The sequence below is a fragment of the Manis pentadactyla genome, chromosome 1 (assembly GCF_030020395.1).
Source record: "Manis pentadactyla isolate mManPen7 chromosome 1, mManPen7.hap1, whole genome shotgun sequence".
NCBI classification, from domain to species: Eukaryota; Metazoa; Chordata; class Mammalia; order Pholidota; family Manidae; genus Manis; species Manis pentadactyla.
This window is the reverse complement of record NC_080019.1, coordinates 224338503-224362923: the sequence shown is the minus strand read 5'-3', so window position 1 is coordinate 224362923 and position 24421 is coordinate 224338503. Positions and strand designations below refer to the sequence as shown.

Below are 24421 nucleotides of genomic sequence, written 5' to 3'. Positions count from 1 at the left end.
CTGAGGTCACTGAGCAGTGGACAAAGGAAGACTGGCGACAGTGGCAGCAGGAGGGTGACGCCCCGTGGCTCTCTTACGCCTCTGAGTGATTTATCTGCAGGGAGAACTCAGGCACGGAAGGGAGAGGTGCAGGGCCATGAGACCAGGGGGCTGGGGGCGTGTGTAGGGAAAGTGGACAAGAGGCAGGGGAAGGTCCCTGTTTGAATGGCTGGCCCCACGAAAAGCTTGATGAACAATGATTTAAAAAGTGCAATTAAGCTTTCTCTATTCTGCCAGCTCCTCCCCCTTGTAATTATCCTCTGAGAATATCTGAGGATACATCCCCTGCCCTGAGCTGTTTGCCTGAGGCTCAAAAGTTTCTGCACCCAAACCCAAAAAATGTGGGCAGAGGAAGAGGTGACCACATCACTCCCTGAACTCATTTTATGTTTGTTTTTATGGCAGTCTTGAACATTTCTTGGAACATATGCACATGAAAGTACAAGGGAGAAACACATGATCTAGAGTGCCACTATCCCATAAGAATGAAATGTGAGCCACATACTCGATTTTTTTTAAAATTCCTAGAAACCACACTAAAACAAATGAAAAGAAAAAACTGAAATTAATTTTAATCTTTAGCTCAAAATATCTAAAACACCATCTCTATATGTAATCAACATACAATTATAAGTTTTTATACTTTTTTTGTACTAGGTCTTCAACACCTAGTGTGCATTTTCACATAAGCACACCTCCTGCAGGATTACATGTCAAGTTCTCACTGGTCATGTGTGGCTAGTGTGGCCCATACTGGGCAGTATAGGCCTTAGAGGGACAAAGTTTAGCAGGCAAATTAATGGTTCTTCCAAAAACCAATTCTGTGACCTTGGACGAGTCACCTAACCTAACTCTGTTTTCACGGCTGAGAAATGGAGACCAGCCAGCCAAAGCTGTCTTGAGTATAACATAAGACACTGTATGTAAAGCGCAGGTGAGCACATAGGGTGTAGGGCTTCAAGTTAGTAATAATAATGGCAAACATTTACATAGCACTTACTATTTCTCAGGCACTATTCTAAGCATTATATATATATACATAAAACATATATATATGTAAATATATAAAAATAATGTATGTTTTTATAATTCACGAATATTTGTATACATGAATATTTATATTCATATATATGTATAAATAATTTATATATATTTAAATATGTATAAATTTAAAAAATATTAAATATAATATATAACATAAACATACATTAACTAAATCCTCACAGCAGGCTATAAAGTAGGTATTATCGTCATTTCCATTTCTGTAGGAAAGAAAATGCAGGCACAGAGTGGTTGATGGCAAACATCAGTAAGGGGCAGAACTGAGGCTGAACCATAATTTGACTCAAGAGTACATTCTTAACTATGACACATGCTACCTCTCAATTTTGGAAAAAGGGACAACTTTTGACATTTAAATAAAAACTGAAATTTAAAACAAGTGACTCCAAGTTGTCTACAGCAATACCATTCTCTTCTTCATCCATGGTAACAGAATCTACATTTCCCCAGATTCTTATACATATAAGAGTGGTCAAAAAGATGTCAAAATTACTGGGTAAGATTGCTGGGAAGGTTCTCCTGCCCCTTTGGTTTCATTCTACCTGGAACTCTGGCTTGATGGCTAGAGCTACAGCAGCAATTTTGTGACCTTGAGGATGAAGACTATTTGCATATGATAGTAGAACAGAGCGAAATTAAGAGCCTGGGTCACTGATGGTTTTGTGGAGCTGCCACAACAGTTCCTTAACCTGCCTAGATTTGGACTAGCTTTTTGTATCAAAAAAACCCACCAAATTTGCTTATACTGCTATAATTGGGTCTAATCTAAACAACAGCCCTAATTAATATATAATTGAGGTTAGCTGATACCTATATTCAGCATTCAAATCTTGCTGCCAGAAACATATTTTATAAACCCTACAAAGTAAGGAGAAATTTTTATATTTCTCTGTACTTCTTACTAAAATCTGTCCAGAAAGTTAAATACTCTTTACTGATATGACCACTGATGGATATTCAAAGGAGAGGAAGAAACTTGGAAGAATATGAGAGGTGCCCTGCGATGACAAGAGGCTGGAAATCAGGTCCATCTGGCAAAAATGTACCAAAAGAATATATTTTACCAGGCAAATTTGATTAACAATAATTACATACTGCAATAGGCATTACATCATAACAGAGCATTACGTGGCTGGTGATACATGAACCAAAGCATAGTGGCCTTTCCTAAAAGTGGCCAGAACAATTTAGATGATATTTTACCTAAATGCATCTTTTTTAAAAGGTTGGAAAAAGGACTTGGAGGTCAATTTTTTCTCAAGGAGGCTTAAAACAAAAAAGTTTAAAACCTTCAAGTCACAAACAGGGTAAAAATGAAAGTGTTAATGGACTTAACCAAAGAATGGAGAAAATAGACATTACAGACTCATTGATAACACTGTGTCAGCAGCCCAAGACAGATACTACTGAGGGAGAAGGGCAGAATGAAGAGAAAGAAAAAAAATTACCCTATATAGCAAAGGGAGTCAGAATTTGCTAGAAAAAAGGCATATGGTTTTACTGCCAAATCTATGAAAACAAAACAGAACAACAACAAAAAAAAAACAAAGAATTTCTAGGCCAACATATCCACCATCTTTGGCATTTGTAAAATGCATAAATACTCTTCAGGGGAATAAACACTCACATACCCACATCTTTAATAAAGGCGGCTAGACTTGGCCACTTTTCTAAAACACAACCAAAAATGTACCTATCATTTTCTCTGCATAGTTCCTTTTCTGAAAGTGTTCTTTGGAGCCTGCCCTCTGGAATGCCTTGAAGTCTCTTGTTCTTGCTCAACCCAAGCATACTTGGAAAAACTCTTCTGAAAGATCTCCCAAATTCTCCCATCCCTGAGGTGTAAGATTACCCTGCAATCCCTTATCACCTACTTCTGTTACAAAAACAGAAGAAGTGAAGAAGTCACAACACATCCTCCAAAGACCTTCTGTGTGCCAGGACAGACTGGGGTACCATAATACTACACTGAGCTGGGCAGCCTGTTCATGAGGATTTCACTGAACATAATTCACTTTATCATATTATTGAGAATTCTTCTTTGCTATGGTTTTTCTAGAGATAACATGTGTCATAAATAAACATACTAGGTATGTGTATCAACTTGACCAAGAATCACAACATAGTACCAGTGATTTTTCTGAGATCAAACAGATTCAATTTAAGTAATATAGTTGGTTGATTCTAACTCAAGTCAACTAACTTGGTCATCAAGCAGGTATCATGTCTACCGTGATCTCCCATCAACAGCCATGTTTAGAAGGACTCAAAGGCCGTATCTTCCTTTTGTAAGAATGAGTGAATTCTTAATGGCCACCATGGAAACCTGACAGCCATACTGCCAGACAAACCTATGATCTTCTGGTCATCAACACATTGAGTTAAATGTCCCACAAAAAGTGAAAGATTCACTCTGACCAAGCAGGTATATATTTTTTTAAGCTAGTGAAAGTTGTGGAAGCTCTTAAGCCTATATCTATATATAGTTTTGGTTAGATTGTTATTGAAGAAAGCTGTATTTTCAATTGCTGAAGTCCTTACCATCGAGAAACAAGAATATGAACTGACTTAGTCACCAAGTCACACATAAAATTATTTTCATTGAAAAATTTTAATTTTTGTATTGAACTTGATTGTTTTAAAATAACTTGCATACCCTCTAGTTCCTGCAACGTTATAACCACCCTGAGGTAAGAGTGAAGCAACTCCTGTTTGGCCATTGGAAACCAAAGGAGCTAGGTGAGTTGGGGTTACAGACACTCCAGTAGACCCTGAGACCCCTTCAGACAAAGCAAAGGAGGGAATTAGGGTGGTGAGGGGTGGGGCAGGAAGGCTCTGCCTTGAATGAGCAGAGTGACACTGGGTAAGTCACTTTTCTGTGTTCCCCATCTATACACTCAGGGAAGGGAGAGTTAAATCCCATCGTCTCTGAGGACCCCTTCCATAGACACATTCTGTGTGTTACTGTTTCCATAAAGTAAAGTGGAAGAAAATGAAATGAGAAATGAGATGAGAATATTAAAAGTGAGTCAAGTGGACAATGGGAAAATGAGAGAAGAAAGGAAGTGTGTGTGTGTGTGTGTGTGTGTGTGTGTGTGTGTGTATACAGATGACAAGAGACTTGGAATATAGCCCAGAGATTATATCACTGTATGGGACAGAATACCATTTTCAATATGGATTAAAAAATACCAGGTTTATACCTAAGACTCTTTGTAACCAAATTTTATGGATGATGATGATAATGATGTATCATTAACATATGACCTTTTGCAGATGGACACTAGGTGCCCAAGGTTGCATGACTCTTAGGTACATGGGACATTGTTACCACTGGGCTGTCCAAGCAGCAGATTTTGTTTGGTTATTAACAAATAAGTGGGAACCATTACAACCAACTCAGAATTTGGATTTGGATAAATCCAAGTGACATCGCAGTTCCTTAGAAGGACCAACACAGATTAGGTAGCGAATGCTGTTAAGTTACTATATTTCTGTATTTCCTTCATTTTTAAGATGCTCCTTCAACTTCTTAACTGCCTCCCACAGCCACCCTCAAAAGAGAGAAGAAAAAGAAATGATACCTCAAAATGGACTGATAAGCTGAAAAGAATATAGGGATTTCAGAAAAGTTAAAACAAGGAAAACTATGAAATTGAAGCAGTAATGATAGCTGTGTCCCTCATATCAGTGTTGTGCTCTAAGGTAAGTTTTCACAATTTTCAGTAATAGAGTTGAACCTCCTGCCTCAAAAGAGTCTTATCCATGCTAAAACTTACGGCATTAGCTTATATTCTAAACAAAGGTGACTGAACCTACAGCCCAGATCGTGCCCACTTCTTCCCCAAGACAGAAGGACAGAGCGGGGCGTTACTTGCCTTTCCGGGCTCACACTCTGTCCCATCAGCCCAGGGCGTGTGCTGAGTCCGGCAGCCTTTGTGCGCTCCATCCACGTTATTGCACCAGAGCCGTCTACACTGCATCTGCTCAATTCAGTTGAATGAAAAATTCAGTGACAATATGATTAAATGATATCAAACAAGGCAAAGACTGCTTTCAACTAACACTTTGCCAATGATATACTGTAAGTTGGAAAGGGATTTTTTTTCTTGGTATGGTAAGTGATAAAAATATCCAATCAATACAGAGAGTAGCCCATGAGACCTTTTCCTATGCCTGGAAGGACCTAAGGTAGTGTAAAAGGGGAACTGCTAGGCATCAGAAACATTCACGGGGCCATGTGGTCCTCAGTAACACCTCCCCAGTCACGGATGAGGAGATGGAGGCTCCCAGAGACTGAGAAGCATGCGCCATATCGCACTGCGGCTGTGTCATCTGAGGCAGGCTTGGGATGAGCTGTGATGGGAGAGCATGATTTTAATTATGCTGTGATTAGCTGTGACTTGAATTTAGGTTTGACTTCATGCCAAAACTAGTGTTTTTTTCCCCTATGAAGCCATATATTGTCATGATCACATTATGACTCTTTTCTAGGGCCTTTAGGGTCTCTTAAAGAAAAGAAGGGACAATGAATTGTGAAATATTTCAGGCATAGAAACAGTACAAACAGTATCACAATGGATATTCATTCACCCACCACCCACCTGAGCAAAGAGGAGTCCACAGGCACAGCTGCTGAAGGCCCCGGACGCTCATCCCCATTCCAATCGCTTGCCCTGCCCCAGAGGTGCCCGCTGACCTGGTGCTGTTCACCAGTTCAAGATTCCCATTGCTTTTATGACCAACAACATCATACAGCACTTCAGCTTTAAAAAACAACACTACCTGGCATTTCAGGACATACTGATACATCCTGCAACTTACTTTTCCCCCCTCTGTGCACTGTTTTCTTATTTATTCAAGTTGATATATATTTAGCTGTGTTTCAGGGCATCCTTTTTAAAGAATTTTTCCCGAGTGTTAAAATAAATCATGTTCACAGTAGAAAAATTCAAAAGGTACTAGTATTTTTTAATAGAAAAAAAAGACAAAAATAACCTAGTCTTTCTGATAGTTTTTTCCCCCTTTTACACTTGAGAACATATGCAATAAAATAATCATTTATCCTGGTATTTTAACTTAAAACTATATAGCAGGAACATGTTCCCATGTGTAGTTAATTTTCAATTATTTTATAATACTCCATGAAATTGAGACATTCTAGTTTCATTAACCTTTCTATTGCTGGGCATGTGAATTACTTCTAATGTTTGCTGTCATGAGTAACAGAGAAATGAAACACAGAATGTTTAATTATGTCCATGGTGTCACTGTACTTCTCAATTTACCAAGCTACCTCTGAAATCTGTCCCAGTAAAACAAACACCCAAAGGTATAGAATGGAGTACCCCACAGAAGCCTAGTTTTGCTTTTCTACATCCTGAAAATCACTAGATCATATCACCAAAATGTCTGTGATATATACATCAAAATATCACACACCCAGCAGGTGAGCAACCACTAGAAATGATTATAAGCCTCAGGTGGCCACAGGACATTGCCTTGACAAGTTCAGACAGGGAAATAGGTTTATCTCATGAAATACCTTTACTGAATCTAGAGTCCATAAAGGTCACTGAACAGTGAGCAGAAATGAAAGGAAACAAGGAGAGAAAAGGGCTGAGCTTTGCCATTTCCAGCTCTGCAACCCTGTCCTCTCAGAGACTCCCTTTCCCACTCGCAGAATGAAAATGATACAGCATCTCCCCTTCAGGTCATCATGAGAGTGGAACAAGAAGGCACAGGTAATGCGCCACCTAACACTGAGCACTACTGCTGTTTATCACCATCATCACCCTTATCACTATTAGCATTAGTAGTCAATGGGCCGTTCTCAACTTTCCCATGAGTGGACTATATTAGAGTGAGAATCCAATGGAAAAGTATGAATTAAAGGACGTCCACGATCAATGCATAAGGACAGAAATGGCCGCTGAACACTTACCATATAAGGGCACACCTGAGAACCTGGTCCAAAAATCAATTCACATTGCTTATTCACGTTGTAAAGGAGGCCTGGCAGTTGTGGAGGCAAGGGGTAGGGTCTGGACTCAGGTTCGTTGAGCAAACACTCGCCGTAACCAGTGCTGTGGAAACAGAAAAACACAGACGGTAAGAGCAGTGGATGAGATGTGATGGCCAAGGCTCCAGGTAAATGGAAGGCCATCTCACCATTTTAATGCTAGAGAGGACAGTCCTCCTTCTTTTATATTTGTTTTGTTATTTTCTTCCAAGGTTAAGTGTTCAGAAGCTAAAGTTATATTTTTGGTGTATACTTGAATGTGGAACCACTGGCTACACATACAACATGGTCAGTAGAAAACAGTATCTGTTATAGCCTTTATCACATTTTGGGGCAATTATCTGTTTATTTTTTGACACCTTCTCCAACAGATTGTAAACTGCTTAGAGGCAAAGATAATGCCTTTCTCATCCATGCATGGGGCCTGCCCATAACAACAGGTGTTTAGTAAATGTTCGCTGAATGGATGAGTAAGTGAATCAACAACTATACCACAACAAACACTTTAGCCCATCTAGTTAAAGAGAAAAACAGGAAACCTCCAGTTCTTTGACTGTTCTGAAAATACCTCTTCTGGAAAATTCACACCCAGGGAGTTCTGATTAATAAAGCCCCCTCTTCCCTGTGGCTGGAGAAATATACATCCAGTGACCTTGGGACAATCACTTAGCCTTTCGTACATATGGGAGAAAAGAGCAATACATGTGTACCACAAGGATTCTGTATGATGTAACTGCATCTTTGAGCAGCTTAAAAAACAAAACAAGGTAAGTAGAGAAAAGGGAGAAAGAGAGAGAGAAAGAGGGAAAGAAAGAGACATAATGCCCTCAACTCAACGACATGGAGGTCTGCTATAATTTTAAACCACCCACATAAATCTTCCTTGGGATCATCTCCCTACCCAGGCCCCTCTCCCAGGCAAAAGTACTAAAGTTAGAAGCACATAAATACTTGTGGCTTTCCTTCATCATGTAATCACTTCCACGGCCCCTCCTCCAAGATCTGAACAGATTTCATATAGCTTCACTAGGAATGAAGTGACATTTACATGTTCTCTTTAAGTTCCCAAACTTTTCTTTAGATAGGTCTGTAATCTTCTAACCTCTGATGAGGATATGAACTGCACAGATGTCAGAGAGTATTTTTTTTTCCTCCTCCAAAGAATGTCAACAAAAATAACAACTCAAAGGAATGCTTGACTCTACATTTTCTTTCCCACAATGAGCTCACCACACAGAGGCCAGGCACTAGAAGTGTTGTGCTAAAAGAAAGTTCAAGTCTTACTCTAAAAATTCAGTGATATATTTTCGACTACATTTTGACCACATCCAGGGGTTGGTGTAGAAGTTCAATGTTGGAGCCATAACATGCTGGGGACTCTTTACTCCTTCTTCTTTGCATTTATTGTTGTCATCATGAGGCATGTTAAACCTAAGGCCAATGAGACAGGGGTAAGAATGTCAATAGGCACCAAGGGATCAAGTGGGTATAACTGCTTCAAGAATGCATCTAAGAGAAACAAGTCAACTGAGTACTGCATTGTTGCTAAGAACCTAAATCCCGGTGAGCAGAAGAACACTAGACAATGCAAGGCAGAGTTTAGAAGATAACATATTTCTCACCCAATTGAATACAAAGTACCTTTAATGTATTAAAAAAAGATGTGGAATGGGCCATTATTTGATTTAAGTGAACTTTTTAGAATTACAGAGTCTTTGAGCATGCTGTAGTTGGTGCTAGAATACAGTGGTTGGAATTCCTAAAAGCTGTTAATAAAGGCCGATTTATAGAGTCAAGAATTTGGCAGGTTATGATAATGTTGTGAATATAAAGAGTCAGTCAGGTGTCAAAACTTGAAGCCAAAAGCTTTCTAATAAGAGGCTCACTATGGGTCTTGGCATCTCCTCCTTTTCAGGTCAGGTTGACAAATGATAGAACTGTGTAGGCATATCATTACAAAGGTATGCAAAGTTCATGCACTATAAAATCCATTAAGGAAAGCTGCAAGCATGGAAACCAGAGGCGTGCCAGTTCCACTGGCTTAACTCAGAGATGCAAGTAGCATCATGCATCATGCCAATGTCAATTGATTGGTACTGGCTTCCTGAAAAGTTGGGCACAAAGGAATTCTTACGCTAATCCAGGTTCTGCCTGAGAGAAGGCTGTGACAGAGTGCCAGTGTCCTCTTGGGCCTGGGACGGAACTCAGCCGCAGCCTCAACACACATTTGCCATGCTTGGCTTTGCCAGGGGAAATTGGAAAAAAATGATAGGAAGCATTTCTCAACCCAGAAACATCAGTTCTCTGACCCACAAGCCACTGTCAGCTCAGGTAACCATTCAGTGGGTAACAAACTCAGAGGGGCTGTCTTCTCTGGATGACTGTCACCAATCATAAAGCTGATGCATATGGCTAATTTGCATTTAGGGAGGCATTCCCTTCACTAGCTCATCTTGAAATATTGAAATAAATGAGTCACACAAAAGAGTGTAGACTTGCTTCAAATAACAGTAATAGCTGGGATAAAACCTATGAAGTTCATTCCATTAATTTCTCTCACTTGATTTTTTTTCTTTCACAAAAACACTGGCCAATCAATAACTGTCAGATGGAATAATTGCCAGACAGAAATTGTGAGATGGAAAAACTCCAACTGTGTAGGTTGAACTTAATAGTACTTCTAAATGCTTAAGAGTCCATTTTCTTAGAAGAACAACTGCCCAGGTTTCCAGTTCCCAGCTGCACAGTCAATGTAATGCCTACACAAACTCAACACAAAGCATTAAAATCTTCCTGGTTTGTTGCTCTGCAGTGCAGAGAGTTTATTCCCTGCCCCCTTTATGACTTGATAAAATCAAGTTTACATCATCATGTAAAAAGACAACTTCTATTCATGCAAACGTCAGGCACACTTGCTCATAGCCAGTGCTAGATAATAATAAATATTCACTGGGCACTTACTAAAAATAATAGCCAAGACTTTGTTTAGCATTCACAATGTACCAGGCAGTGTGTTCAGTGTATTAGACGCTTTGTTTCATTTAAGTACCTATTTGACACAATGAATAGTACTATTACTATACATATTTTATAGATAAGGAAACTGAATTGTGGGGAGATTTAATTATTTAATTGAGGTCACATGGCTACGAAGGTAGGGAAGCTGGGATGAGAATCCACTTCAGGCTGATTACAAAACCTCTGTGCTTTGGAATATAAAGTATATCCCCCCATTAGACAAGCTATATAAGATTTGTCAGGAATATTGTTAGGGTTTCTGTATACAGTAGGAAATCAATTACTTCCCAAATTCTTCTGAACTCTTAGATTTTGTGTGTCTATGAAGCTGGTATAAGAAGGTAGGAGCAGTTCTGAAGCATCTACTGATGTTTAACAAATACAAAATCAATTGCTTTTCCCCCCAACAACTCTTGGATTTTATATTATCAGAAAGGTAAGACTGTAGTAACCAAACATTCGATTTTTTAGAAGTTCATTAGGAAGTCTGCTACAAAGTACCACAGCAAATTTAAAAAAAGAAAAGCATGTTCAATTTCCTTGAAATATGAGCAAACCTAGTTATGTGAAACAAAGCACCACATCAAAAATAATTCATTGTTGGGCTAGGAATATATTTTTTGTTTAACTAACAACTCATCATTTTACAATTATTTAATTTTTTACTTTCTGACACTGTTGAGGTAAGGTGTGTATTGTACTACACCCATTTTACAGGTAGGGAAACAGTATACCTTTCCCTTAGGTCAAAGAGAATGCAGATCCATTCAGTCCAGAACTTGGCTATGTGGCTCTAGCTGGCTTGGTCTTAGAGCTGGCACTCCAACATCACATGCTGCTACTCTAGCATCAGCTACTAGACTTTGGGCAATTTACTGTCATTAGGTCAAACACTGGGAGACAATGATATCTACCTCATGGGGATTATGAAGATTAGGGGGAGATAATGTAAATGAAAGGTCCTAGAACAATGCCCACAATGTGGTTTTTGTCAGGGGACATGTGTGTTGACTGTGCATCGATGCTTCTCTAGAGCTGAAAACATTTAGGTTTTCCTACTCAACATTCTCATTTTCCTTAAACATCAACTTTATAAACTGGCTATCTAAAAGGGGTCTATCAGCTCTTGTGGAGAAGAAATTAAAAGGAAATTACATTTCTTTAAATAGTGTACTTTTCTTAGCCATATATTGTGGATAAATGTTAATCTGTTAATCACACAAACTCTTGGCCTTTGGATACATTCCTGTATCTGTAACTTTCCCTATTCTGTTTCCTGGGGCAGGAGAAGTGATCCTGTTGAAATGCCACCCTACTCTTTATAGTCAAATCTATACTTCCTGTTTAGGAATCCAGAGGAATTTACCAGACTTTATGTAACATAAAAATAAAAATGCCCAAAAGAGATAGTTAAAATAAGTTTGGGAAAACTAAGTTAAACAAAAACAAGAACTCTGCTTCAATACGGGACTTGTCAGACCCTTTACTTTACACAACTGAGCCTTGTGATGCCAAACAGGGCTGAACTAGGGGAAAAAATTTTTTTAATCTCTTGACTACAAAATTTTTTTTCCCCACAGACCACTCACTTGGAATTACTGTTAGAGGCTTAGTGTTTTGAGAAGCACTGGTGGGATAAGTAGTTTTCAAATTGAATTCCAAGAAATACTTGAGTTTCACAGAAGCAGTTCAGAAACCAAAAGGACAGGGGAGAAGCTGACTAAGCAGGACTCTGCCCTGCCACAGCTGCTCAGCTGAAAGCCATGCCCCTTCATTCTCTGAATTTTAGGCATCTGACAATACTTCCTTTGGAGAAAAGAAGAGGAGTGCTCTTAAAATATGCTTGAAAGTGACTAGTTTAAAATGCACCCATTATATGTCGAACTGAATTGGAAACATCTCCGTATGTGCATCTTACTTTAGGCCTAGCACAGTGTACACTACACATACGTATCTTTGAAAAACAGCTGTTGAATGAAAAAGCTTGCTTAGTAGATGACTTGGCTCTAAGTAAAGTTAGCATCTGACATGCAAATGAATATGCAACTATATTATATTAATGATGTGTTTTGAGAAAATTATTTCAAAAAGAATTTAGTCATTCTACAAAGAACATAAAGCAGATCAAAAATCAGAATAATCCTTAGTAAATTTACAGCATTTTGCTCCATTTTCTAAGCATTCTATCTCTAAAGAACAAAAGGGAAAAGCCAGTTTCATAATAACTATGAAGTGCCATAATTATGAAATGTTTTCTTCTCTGTATCTGTTCATTCTCTTCCCTGAAAGAGGGATATCCCTGTTCTCAAAGGCTAAATGTCTGAATTACAGCCTTATATGACTGGAATCAGGAATGAGCTAGGTTTGTGAAAATCCTGTGAGCGGTCAATGCTGGGAGACCCTCCTAAAGAATGATGTTAAATCAGGGAAGTTCTCCAAGTTAAACCCTCTGCTTCAGTGGGCAAGCTGGAAACCCCTATTTTCCAATGGGAAAGGAAAATATTGGACATGCCATAGAAAACTTGTGCAGTTAAACCAGAGATATATGGGGACTATGGCTGAAGAGCGTCAACCACACTTACTCAACTTTCGGAAGTCAAAGTCATTTCTCACAATTAAGTTCAAAGCTCCTCAACCCTGAAAACTTTACTATCATTCACTCTAAAGCCAAGTGAATGCTCACTGATGTGAAGGAAGGAAAGTTTTAGGTGACTCTGAATTAAATGAAAATATGGAAAGGAAACATACACATGGCCCAGTTCATGAGCTATTGTAAAAGCCGTACTCAATCCACTGTCTTCACTAATAGAACAGCTTCTGTAGGGATCACAAATGGTTCCCAGTTCAGCAAGACCTATTAGGAAGAAAGAAAATGAGGATTTACCTTAAAAAGCAATTGTGGCTTGGAAAAAAAACATGTAGTAAACTGTTGTGGCCATGGGGGATATGCGCAGCAGACTCACCTAGGGTGTCACATTTGTCATGGGCTCTGCAGATATCCTGCCTGAAAGCAAAGCAGACTTAGGGCATGTTGACGACACCAAACGGTAAATGTCAATACAAGTAAACACGGTAAGCCTCTCAGACATGCACAACAGCACCCACTTCAGGGAGGGCAGTGACCAAAAGCAAACTAACAAAAGCCAGGGCTTTGCAACTCAAAAAAGTTTGGGAAATATCGATTGAAGGATAAAAAGCTACCCTGAGACGTCTTCTGCCTCAGAGGCAGCCACAGAGCAAGCAGAAACCTCTCCCTAACCATGACTTTTCTTCCTACCACAGTGTGAGTGTTCCTCAGTGAACATTCCTGAGAGGGTTCTAAATGCTTTTCCTTTAAGTTCATTTAAAAGTATATGTGACCATATCAGAAGTGGTCAAGGGGAGGCACAACAGGCCGGTATAACACAACAGCTGAGCTCATAGCTACCCCCACAACAGAGAATCGTCTGGTCCCAAATGTCAACAGTGCTGAGGCTGAAAAACCCTATACTGGGGCTGGTTACCAGGAATATGACCTCACCCCATCAACTTGACCAGAAACTGACAAACCGAGGAGTAAGAAATCGTTATACCTTGTTACAAGAACAGCAGTGTCATGCTGGACTCCACCTGGATAGTTCTTTGAATGCTGCCACTGGCAAAAGTTTTTTAATGTTGTCTGGGCATTAAAAGATATGGAAGGTCCTTCCTGAATGCAGAAAAGAATTATGGTTGGTTCCTTGTACAACACCAATTAGATATGCCATTGCGGATACAGGTAGAAGAAAAGAAGAAAAAAAAACTTTATTACCTGTTCATTATGAATCACAACTAAGTTCACAATAACAATATTAATTAAATTTCCAATACTTGGGTCTTTATAGATAGAGGCTACCTGCAACCGAGATAAATTTTTCAAGGTTAATTGTGAACTGTGTGTAAGCAATCAGCAAGTCACTTCTCATGGTGGGCTCCACCTATTCACACGTTTCATGCAGCATATGCATTTTGTACTTATGAATATGCATTCATTCAACAAACATTTATTAAAAGTCTCTGGGTAAAATTCATAAATGACAATTTTAAATAACTGAATTCTAACACATTTACATTTCAAGGTGTTTCCCTCAGAAATTCCATTGTCATGAAATTTAACAGTTCTCTGGGCCCAAACTGGTTATTAATTTTTGATCAAGCTCTTCATCACACTTGAAGGCCCAGATGGCCAAATTATGGAATCTCACATTGACCACATGTTTGCTAATACTTCTGTACTTCATCTTTACCACCTGTCTACATGTCTTCACAACCTGGTAAACTGTTCTTTTTTTCCCCCCATTATTATTTTTAATTATGAGAGCTAATATTCACTGAATGCTTATTGTAGATTAGATCCTTCTGCATTTAGTCCCCATAGCAAAACTCCGGGCTAGGTATTATTACAATCCCAGCTAAACGAATGAGGAAACTAAGGCTCAGAGAAATTAAGTAACCTTTCCAAGATTATACAACAGTGAGCAGCAGAGCCAGATTTCCCAGCCTAGGTCAATGTGACCTAAGGCCCACGCTCCTAACTGAAATTCTTTTGGCATTTCTGAGTGTATGGGTTGGAAATGGAGTTGACTTTGTGCAGGGCCTGACCGGGTTTTCCCTTCCCTTCTCCAGGACAGGAGAGGGCTGGACCTCATGGGGCAGAGCATGGGGAAGGGCAGGGAGAGGAGGCAGGTTGGGGGGTAGGGTGGGAAGCACAGGGAGTGGTTCACAGCAGTAAGGGGAAAGATAAGAAGAGCCAAAGGCCAGGGAAAGGGAAGAAGAAATCCTAAAGCACGATTCCCAAACATGGCTGCTTTTCATATGTGTTTGGGCAATATACTAAAAGTAATCTCTCAATCATAAAACTATCAATCCCTTAAAAGGAATGCTATACTGAGGCTTAAAGTGGGTGAGATGAGGTCATATGGGCTGCTATGGAACAATCTCCAATATTTCAAGAGAAGAGCAATGTGAAAACAGTATATAAGAATGCTATTTTTATTTGAAAAAAAGCTGCATATGGATATACATTTGTCTAAGAAGGGTCTAGAGTTGCACTGTCCAGTATGGCGGCCACCTGCTACATGTGATGACCACTGAGCACTTGAAATAAAACACATCCTGGATTTTGAAGACTTAGTATGAAAAAAAAAAGAGTATCTCCAAAACTTTTGAAATGATAATACATAAATATAAAATAAAAGATATCATTTAAATTAATTTTACCTGTTGTTTTTTTCATGCAGCCACTAGAAAATGTAAAATTACATTTGTGCCTTGCATTGTATTTGTATCGGGCAATGCCAGTTAGAAACATATCCAAAGAAACTTGTAACAGTGGTTGCCTCTGGGAAGGGGTCTGGGACCCTCAGTAGGGAAGGACATTTATTTTTTCATCAATAGTTTTTGGTTCCGTTTGATTTTTTTTTTAATAATGGAAATTGATTTCTTTTTCTATTCAAAATGGTAATAGAGAAAATAGAGCAAGAGAGTCCTAGGCCTCGCCCCAGGACTGCTTAAATACAATCCTGGGTAAAGGCAAAAAGGCAGGCAGCTGCAGTTTAAAGAGCAACATAGGTAACTCTGATTCACAACCAGCATTTAAAAACCTTAGTGGATGCCCACCCCTGGCTTTGCAAGCAAGTTCATGTATCAGCCAAGGAGCACTGGTTTTGGAAAACGGATGAGCTAGAGGTCACATGCATTTTCTAAGCCCCCTTTTAAGCTTAACATGACCATGGGTGAGTCACCTAACTTCCCTGAGGCTCAGTTTTCTTATCTATAAAATGGGGATGATAACCATACCTAGCAGAGTTGCCAGGAGGATTAGAAATGATGCCTTTTAAGTAAGAAACATATTGTCTAACACAGAATAAACACTCACACTCAATACTGATAACCATTGTTATATAAAGGCGACCAATGAATCACCTTACGTTCTCTTTAGTCACTTGCCTGAATCGTTGAAATGTCACCCCTGAATGATCCTTCAAAACACGGTGGGGGGGATACCCATTCCCCAATGGCACATTTAGGGACCTCATAAATCACCTTCTTTTGAATGTACTTACAATTGACATTAAAGTTAAAATATAGTGTTGAAGGTTTGCTCCATGGTATAAAACCATTCTGTTGTCTGCCACCACCATCACTTCTACAAACCGTGGATAGGATAAAAAACGTTTTGTTCTTCTGCGGCTCCTCTTCTCCCCTGTGCTGCCCGTCTTGTTCCCATAGGCAGAAAGCGCCTTTGTTGCCAAGCTGCTTTTTAATAATGCCACATCAACAGCCAGGCTACTCCTTTCTCCCCAGTTTCTTGTTCTCCTTTTCCTCTTGTCTTTATTGTGACTATTTCTGTGTTCTGTAACAAATCAGAGGCAATGCATTACATTTCAAGCCACATATATTTCATACTAAGAATTCAATTAGACACATTCAAAATGATGCCTATGTAGTCAAATTGCATATAAAACCAAGTTCTACATACTATGGGTTCCACAGGTGAAACTCAGTCTACACTCTCATCTAAATGACTAAGGACTTGAAATTAGCTTCTCTGGAAACTTCGGTAAATGCTCACTCAAGCTATCAGAAAATCAGGCCAGAGTTTAAGGGAAACAATTGCATATGATTCTTTTCATTTAGTAACAAAAGTCTTGCTGGGATACAAGTGATTTCCATGCATTGTTCTTTGCCATAGATATAGTTAAGGACCAATAGTACAGCTCCAGAGAATGGAAATGGAGATATTTCATATACACCGCTTCTGATATTCGATGAGCTACAGTATAAAGCGGTCTGTGAGGTGGGCAGGCTAACAGGCGATACAAAGGAACTATAGAAAGTGCACAACAGGTATTTTTCCATTACTATATTCAATCATTATAATACCCAAAATGTAAGAATAGAATCGCTGATATTCAATGCCTCCAAGTTTTTAATTAATTTCTTTCAGGGCTCAGTTAAGGAAGTAGATCAAACTCAAGAGAGCATGTACAGGCAGTTGGGATTGTGATGTATAATGCCAGATTAGCTCTACTCATGGTCAACTAACTCTTGCCTAGCTACCTCCTGGATTCTACACAATCTTGCTGCTCAAAGTGTGGTCCACGGACCAGCAACATTCACAACCCCTGGAAGTTAGAAATGCAGACTTCCCAGCCCCACTCCAGACCTGATGTATCAGTATCAACATTTTAACAAGATCTACAGGTGATTGACATTCATATTGAAGTCTTGAGACATGCTACTCTAAAACTAGGCTTGAAGTCAAAATTGCTGCTGAAAGCATTTCATTTCAAAGTGATCAACAACACAATAAACAGAATAAGCATAAAAGTGTCTGCCAAAATACACTTTGAGTAAAAACACAATTTAATATTATCTTACCTATCAGCTCATAAATGTGCTTTAAAACATTAATGTCACCAGCTTGTAGTCTAAAACACGCCACAGAATTGTACAACTAGGATATATGCTTACCTAAGACACAGCAATATAATTTATTCCACCAATAACAACAAAAAAGTTAAACCATAAGTGGTTTCATATTTGCAAGGCTCATCTATTTGACCATTTATAACCTGTTGCTAAGACAATAAATTTAGGCCAGGTTGAGTATTAGTTGATTGCCAATTTCTCCCTTCATTTCTGTCAGTTTTTGCTTCATGTACTTTGGTGCTCTGTTATGATGTGCATCTATGTTTATAATTGCTCTATCTTCCTGATGAATGGACCCTTTATATAAAACACTCCAATAAACTTTATCAGTAAAGTGAAAGAAGCCAGTCACAAAAGACCACATGCTATATATGATTCCAGAAGTGTGAAATGTCCAGAATAGGCAAATCTATAGAAATAGAAAGCATATCAGTTGCTTAGGGCTGGAGGGAAGGTGGAGACATAGTGGGTTGATAACTAAAGCACACACAGTTTCTTTTTCAAATGACAAAAATGTTCTAAAAATGCTGTGATGATGGTTGCACAAATACTTGAATATACAGAAAGCCACTGAAGTAAACACTTTAAATGGACAAAAGCTATGGTATCTCAATCACTTCTTAATAAAGCTAAATTTACTTAATAAATATTTTGATTTATCAGGTTCATTTAGACAACAGTAAATCTGCAGTGAGAAACACACTCAGGAGATGCTGTACAGAATTCACCCTTTTTGACCACCAAGAGGAAAACAATGTATTCTCAGAGAATCATCAGCAGGCACCTGCACATGGGGAAACCTGAGAATGAATCAAGGTACTGACTGAAAACAAGGTACACTTCCTTAAATGACAAAGGTGAAGAAATTAAGGCATTGATCACAAAAATGCTACAATTTATAACAGAGTAACTCATATAAATCTAATGCACCTGGAAGATGTTTCATTCACAAGTAACCTGTGTATCAAATAAATAATTCAGTATAATGTGGCCTGAAAACACAGGAATAAAATTACTTCTTCAGAATCAAAAGCAACATCTTCTAATATATATAACTTTCCAGTCTTTTACCCAGCTGACATTTTATCCTAATGAGTTAGAATCATATTTATTGACCTAATAATTAGCCCAAGTAATTTCTACCACATTAACCATTATTGCAAGGCATTTTGAATTAACATTAAAAAGAGTATGAGTTTCAAAGAATATTATTCACAACGATTACAAATGCATGAACATTTTTACTAACAACAACAACAAAATAATTACTAACTTGCATATCTACTCAACTCTTGTGTCTGAATTGAAATTGTGATAACAGAACAATTCCCACCATGGGATGCATGGTGTTAGAAGAAAAAGAAAGTCATCCACACTTCTCTTTAATGACCTTTCAGCATAATGGAACTGAGGCTAGTGTTCTGAATTTGCAATGTCATTTTGCAAGTTTTATCGGAATTGGCTACATATTTTCACCATTGTGGAAAGCACAGTACAAATTGTGTATGCTTGCTCTTCTTTTTCCTCCACATACAGATTTATATTTATTAGTACTTTTTATTGAGATATAATTCACATACCGTAAAATTCACATTTTCAAAATGTATAATTCAGTGGTTTTTAGCATATCCGTAGAGTTGTGCAACCATCACCACTATCTAATTTTAGAATATTTTCATTGCTCCAAAAAGAAATCCTCTCCCTTTAGCTGTTGCTCCCTGTTCCCTCCCTCTCTCCAGCCCCCGGCAATCACTAACCTGTTTTCAATATATGGCATTTCCTATAAATAGAGTCATATAATAACTGGCCTTTTGTGTCTGATGTCTTTCACTTTGCATAATACTTCTAAGGTCCATCCACATTGTAGCATATATCAGTGCTCCATTATTTTTATTGCCAAATAACATTCCACTATGTGAATATACCACACTTAAGTTATCCATTCATCAATTGGTACACATTTGGGTCCAATAATTATTGAACAGTGCTGTTATGAACATGCATGTACAAGTTTTATGTGGCCATGTTAACATTTGTTTTGGGTACATACCTAGAAGTAGAATTCCTAGGTCATATAATAATTCCATAGTTAACATTTTGAAGAAATGCTAAATTGTTTTCCAAAGTGACTGCCTCATTTTCTTGTCTATTCTTTAAGTTCAGATATGACACTCATGACACTTGGAAATAAAAAATAAATTTTCATGGTTCTTTGAGGATTCCCCCCAATTAATCACAGTCACAGAACTAAAATAGCTCAGGAGCAACCTGGCTAGTTCAAATCTTAAAATAGCACGTTGAAACAAGTAAGATACACAGTTGGCAAATAAGCATATGAAAATAGGCTCCACATCATAGATTATCACAGAAATGCAAATTAAAACAATGAGATACCACTGCACACCAACTAGAACAGCCAAAATCTGTAACACTGACAATACCAAATGCTGGTGATGAGGTAGAGCAACAGGAATTCTCATTCACTGCTGCTGGGAAGGAAAAATGGTACACAAACTTTGGACAACAATTTGGGCGTTCCTTACAAATAAACATATGGTCTTACCATATGATCTAACAATCATGTTCCTTGGTATTTACCCAAAGGAGTTGAAAATGTATGTCCGCACAGAAAAATGCACACAGATGTTTATGACAGCTTTATATAACTGCTAAAATTTGAAAGCAACCAAGATGCCTTTCAGTACGTGAACAGATAAATAACCGATGGCACATCCAGACAATGGAATATTAGTCAGCACTAAAAACATGAGCTAGCAAGCCATGCATGGAAAGACATGGAGGAAACTTAAGTGCACGGTGCTAAGTAAAGAAGCCAATCTGAGAAAGGCTGCATACTGTACAATCCTGACTGCATGACAGTCTGGAAAAGCAAAACTATGGAGACAGGAAACGATCAGGGGTTGCCAGAGGTTGGGGCAGAAAAGGAATGAAGAGGCAGAGCACAGAAGACTTTTAGGGCAGTGAAATACTCTGCATGATACCATAATGCTGGAAACAGGTCATCAGGCATTCGTCCAAACCCAAAGAACACCAAGAGAAAGTGGTAACAGTAAACTATGAACTTTGGGTGAGTATGACGTGTCAATTCAGGTTCATCAATTTTTAACAAATGTATCCTCTGCTGGGGGATGCTGACAGTGGGAGATGCTGGTATGGGAGGGCAGGGTATGTATGCAAAATCTCTGTACCTCCCTCTGTGAACATAAAACTGCTCTAAAAAAAGAAGACCTAATAAAGAAAAATAAAAAAAGAGTATGTGATGCCTTCAAAACTCAAATGCACATTTGCATTCAGAGAAAAGTGTACTGTTTTGCATTTGGAACCCTCACATGCACATGTAAACACATTTAGGCATATTAAAAAGCTCCAACTGCCAGTTGTGTGCTTCCTAACCGCACAGCATAGGCACTCCAGGTGTTACATTTTTATTCTAAGAACATGAGTTAATGCTGGCTTTTCCAACTGTTTTGGCCTTGACGACTACAAAGAGGAGGCATGACACTTACACCACGCAAACAGCCCGTGTTCTAAGAGCTCCTGCTCGGAAGCAAGCTTCAGGTCCAGTTTGACCTTGAGCAAAGAACTGACTGTCACTCGCCCTCCACTTTCCCGGTTATAAAGCTGAGTAAGAACAGTATTTTAGCATTGCTTTGAGGAGTAACTGAAGACCATGAAGTGCCTGGCATATAAGAAGGAAATAATAATTTTTTTTTCTATTTTTACCAGTCATAAAGTAGGTTTAGAACCAAAAGGAACATTTTAAGAGAGTGACTAACTCTGCTTAAAAACAACTTTCTGGCTTACAATAACAATTTCTAAGATATAAGCTGTTTATACCCTTAAATGATCTGTTCTAAGTCACTTTGCTGGGCCTCACGTTCCTGACCTCTTAAATGGGCATATAAATCCCTGCTCCACCTTGAAAATTAAATGAGGAAGTATATTAAAAAATCCTTTTATATCACAAACTGAATTTTAAAAAATTACTTCTTAAGCACCAATTCTGTGCAAGGTCCTGAGCTAGGTAAGCTGAAATTAGCAACAGCAAAAAAACAAAAACAAAAATAAAACCTGGGCCAATCCTTAAAAAGGAGGTATTATAAAAATTTAAGATGATATCATCATTTAAAACCTCACAGCCAAAAACTTTAACATCTGCTTTCTTATTGGTAAAAATGTTTTAAATGCGCTTCACTTCACATTGCCATGCAATAAAATGCATATTACATTACTCAGTAACTGGAATCATTTTAGAAAACAACATCCAGGCCTTGTTATTCAGCAGTTACTCATTGAGTGTTTCTCACCCACTAGGGTTGGGCTAAGGAGATTCAAATGTTAACTTGAACAGTTGGGAAGTTAATTATTGCTTTCTATTTTCATAAGGTTTATCAAAATTTAACTGAACTTCCTTAAGGCACTGAGCCACCTTGTGACCTCGTGGCCTACGTGGGCAGGGGAACCACAGCACAGAACAGAAGGAAAGATTCAAGCAAGAGCCCTTCCGTTCCGCCCACGCTTGACAGCCAGCAAGCTGGACAAGAATCATTAGTGGCTTCACACTTGGTTTCTGGAGCTAGAACGGCTCTGGTACACTTTCCTACCCTGTGCTACGCTAGGGTCCCTTTCTGTCCCAAAGCCTCAATTTCTCCATCTGTAAAATGAGGATAATAACAGCGCAGACCTTGAAGGCTAGTATGAGGTAACTCAGTGCAGAGCACAGCACACAGGAAGGATCTAATAAGTATTTCACATGACAAAAAGTATTACTTGTTTTTCTTTTTACTAGTAATATGCAAAATATCCCCTTTTTAGAAATGAGAACGTTGATGTTAGGGTTTCTCAAACAAAACAGTTTTATTTTAGAAAGAATCTTCTAAAGGAAAGAAGAGGGAAAGGAAGGAAGGAATAGAGGGAAGGAAGGAAGGAAGGACTGGGGTGCATGAAAGACCAGCCCTTGCTTCCACAGAACTTCTCATCTAGGTGACAAGCACTTGGGATTGATAGTGAGGACACACAGCCTGAGATGAAATTCGAAGTAACAAACGGCACAAACACTTCCACCTCCCAGAAGGTTCCAAGAGCGGATAACACACAGGGAACAAAGAGTGCCAGCAATGGCGGTTCCCTGGCCACATTCATTCTAGTTAGATTTAAAACCTATGCCAATCAGATATGTTCAGAGAGTTAACTTAAGGAAGCCTTCAGACAGAATAAACAGTCTACTGGGATTGGAGGAAAATGGATAAACAAGCACAGTGAGGCAGAAAAATAAATAAATAAATAAAACATAAAACCAAAACCAGCCATAAAAAGCAGGGACTATTCTAATAATAAAGGACAATGTGTTTCCAGAAACCGGGTATGGAAGGAGCTAAGGCAGGTAGGGAGTTTTCGGTACACATAAAGCGCGAAAGGGTATGAGTGAAAACTCACCAAGGTTTAATTTTGTTAAGGGTTCTCAATTTGCTAGTTTTAAAAACAAAAGGAGATCCCTAGATAGGCACTAGGATCATAGCCCCAAATCCATGACTCTGTACAAACTGGGAGTTGGGGCAAAAAAGGGTGGCAAGCGCAGGGCCCGGCAGTGCTCCACGCAGGAAACGGGCAGAGGGCAGTGGCCGAAGAGATTCTTCTGACTTCTTTTGGCTGCCAGAACTTTTATGAACATTGTTTCCCCAAGAGTGGTTTACGGAACATTAGTTCCAAAGACATTTCCAAAAACATATCAAGTAGATTTGCAAAACACTACACAGCATTTATAGGTGGGACTTTCTCCACGCTCATTAGCGTTTTAAGAGCTCTGAGAAGTCTTGCAGGAAAGAAACCAGCCTGCATTTGTTTAACCATGTAATTTGGAAATTTACAGGATCTTGGCCAGATATGGGGCAGGTGATAGGGACTGAACCATCTCCAGAAGCAGAACAAGATGGAGAGGAGTATGTTGATGGGCTTTGCTCTCGGGGAGAGAAGGAGATGCTGTTAGAAGAAAATAATTGAGAAGCCTCTTGTAGTTCAAAGGGCCGTGGTGGGTGGCAGGAGACAGGTCGGAAGGCCACCACACTATCCTCTAAGTAGTGGGGGCCTCCGGCCAACTGAGGAGTTAGATCTGCTGACCCGGGTACACAGCAGAGGCGCTACCCCCTAAGGCCCTTCCTCACTCAGCATCCTGGGGCTGCTCCTTCAACTGAAGTACTAGCAACGACAACTGCCACTGTAACAATACTGGTAGCGTCTGCTGAGGGCTTTCCTCTGTGTCAGGTGGGTCAGCCTGATAATTCCTCACGGCAAGCAGGCACGGTAGGGATATTCTCTCCGTTTCATAAATGAGGATGTGAAGGGGCACTTGAAATAATTTGAGAAAATATTTCAAGAGTATCTATTTGAGGTAGAATAAAATGCTGAACATACCCAGGCATGTATTTTACTGAGACTGTTTGGTTTTGTTATTACTAAGACTGCAAAATACTCTTCAGAAAATGTTGTTTTTGACCGAGTCCATCTCTCGGCAGTCAGGGGACACTGGCCTTGCTGGCCGGTGAGGGGCCCACTGCCCACAGCCACCCTGCACTGTATGTGGCCTGCTTTCAATGGCCAGCCCTCAGGCCCTTTAATGACACGGCTTGGGACCTCGTAGGCCAGCACTCTGCAGTGGAAATAAAATGGTAGCCCCCATATGGAAGTTTAGAATTAGGAGCTGTCTTTTAAAAGCCCAAAGAAACAGATGAAATCAATTTTAGCTATATTAAAATCGTATTAAGCTATTTAACCCAAGACATCCAAAATATGATCATTTCAACATGCTGC

At 39.1% G+C, this 24421-nt stretch overlaps 1 protein-coding gene across 8 annotated transcripts in view; it reads right to left on the bottom strand.

Annotated features, from left to right (window-relative positions):
* The window catches only part of ADAMTS9 (ADAM metallopeptidase with thrombospondin type 1 motif 9), a 156644-nt gene that overhangs the window by 112389 nt on the left and 19834 nt on the right, over positions 1-24421 (bottom strand). For 6 of the 8 annotated variants that reach the window (XM_057507807.1, XM_036877586.2, XM_057507822.1 and 3 more), the window contains 8 exons: positions 16225-16514; positions 13932-14015; positions 13714-13829; positions 13105-13145; positions 12890-12995; positions 8408-8554; positions 7046-7187; positions 4980-5084 (listed from right to left, as the gene is read on the bottom strand). In XM_057507807.1, coding sequence (XP_057363790.1) covers positions 4980-5084; positions 7046-7187; positions 8408-8554; positions 12890-12995; positions 13105-13145; positions 13714-13829; positions 13932-14015; positions 16225-16514 — 1031 coding nt within the window. Of the gene's footprint in view, positions 1-4979; positions 5085-7045; positions 7188-8407; positions 8555-12889; positions 12996-13104; positions 13146-13713; positions 13860-13931; positions 14016-16224; positions 16515-24421 lie in introns of all 8 variants that reach the window. The other 2 variants (XM_036877589.2, XM_057507815.1) reach the window with 2 other exon arrangements.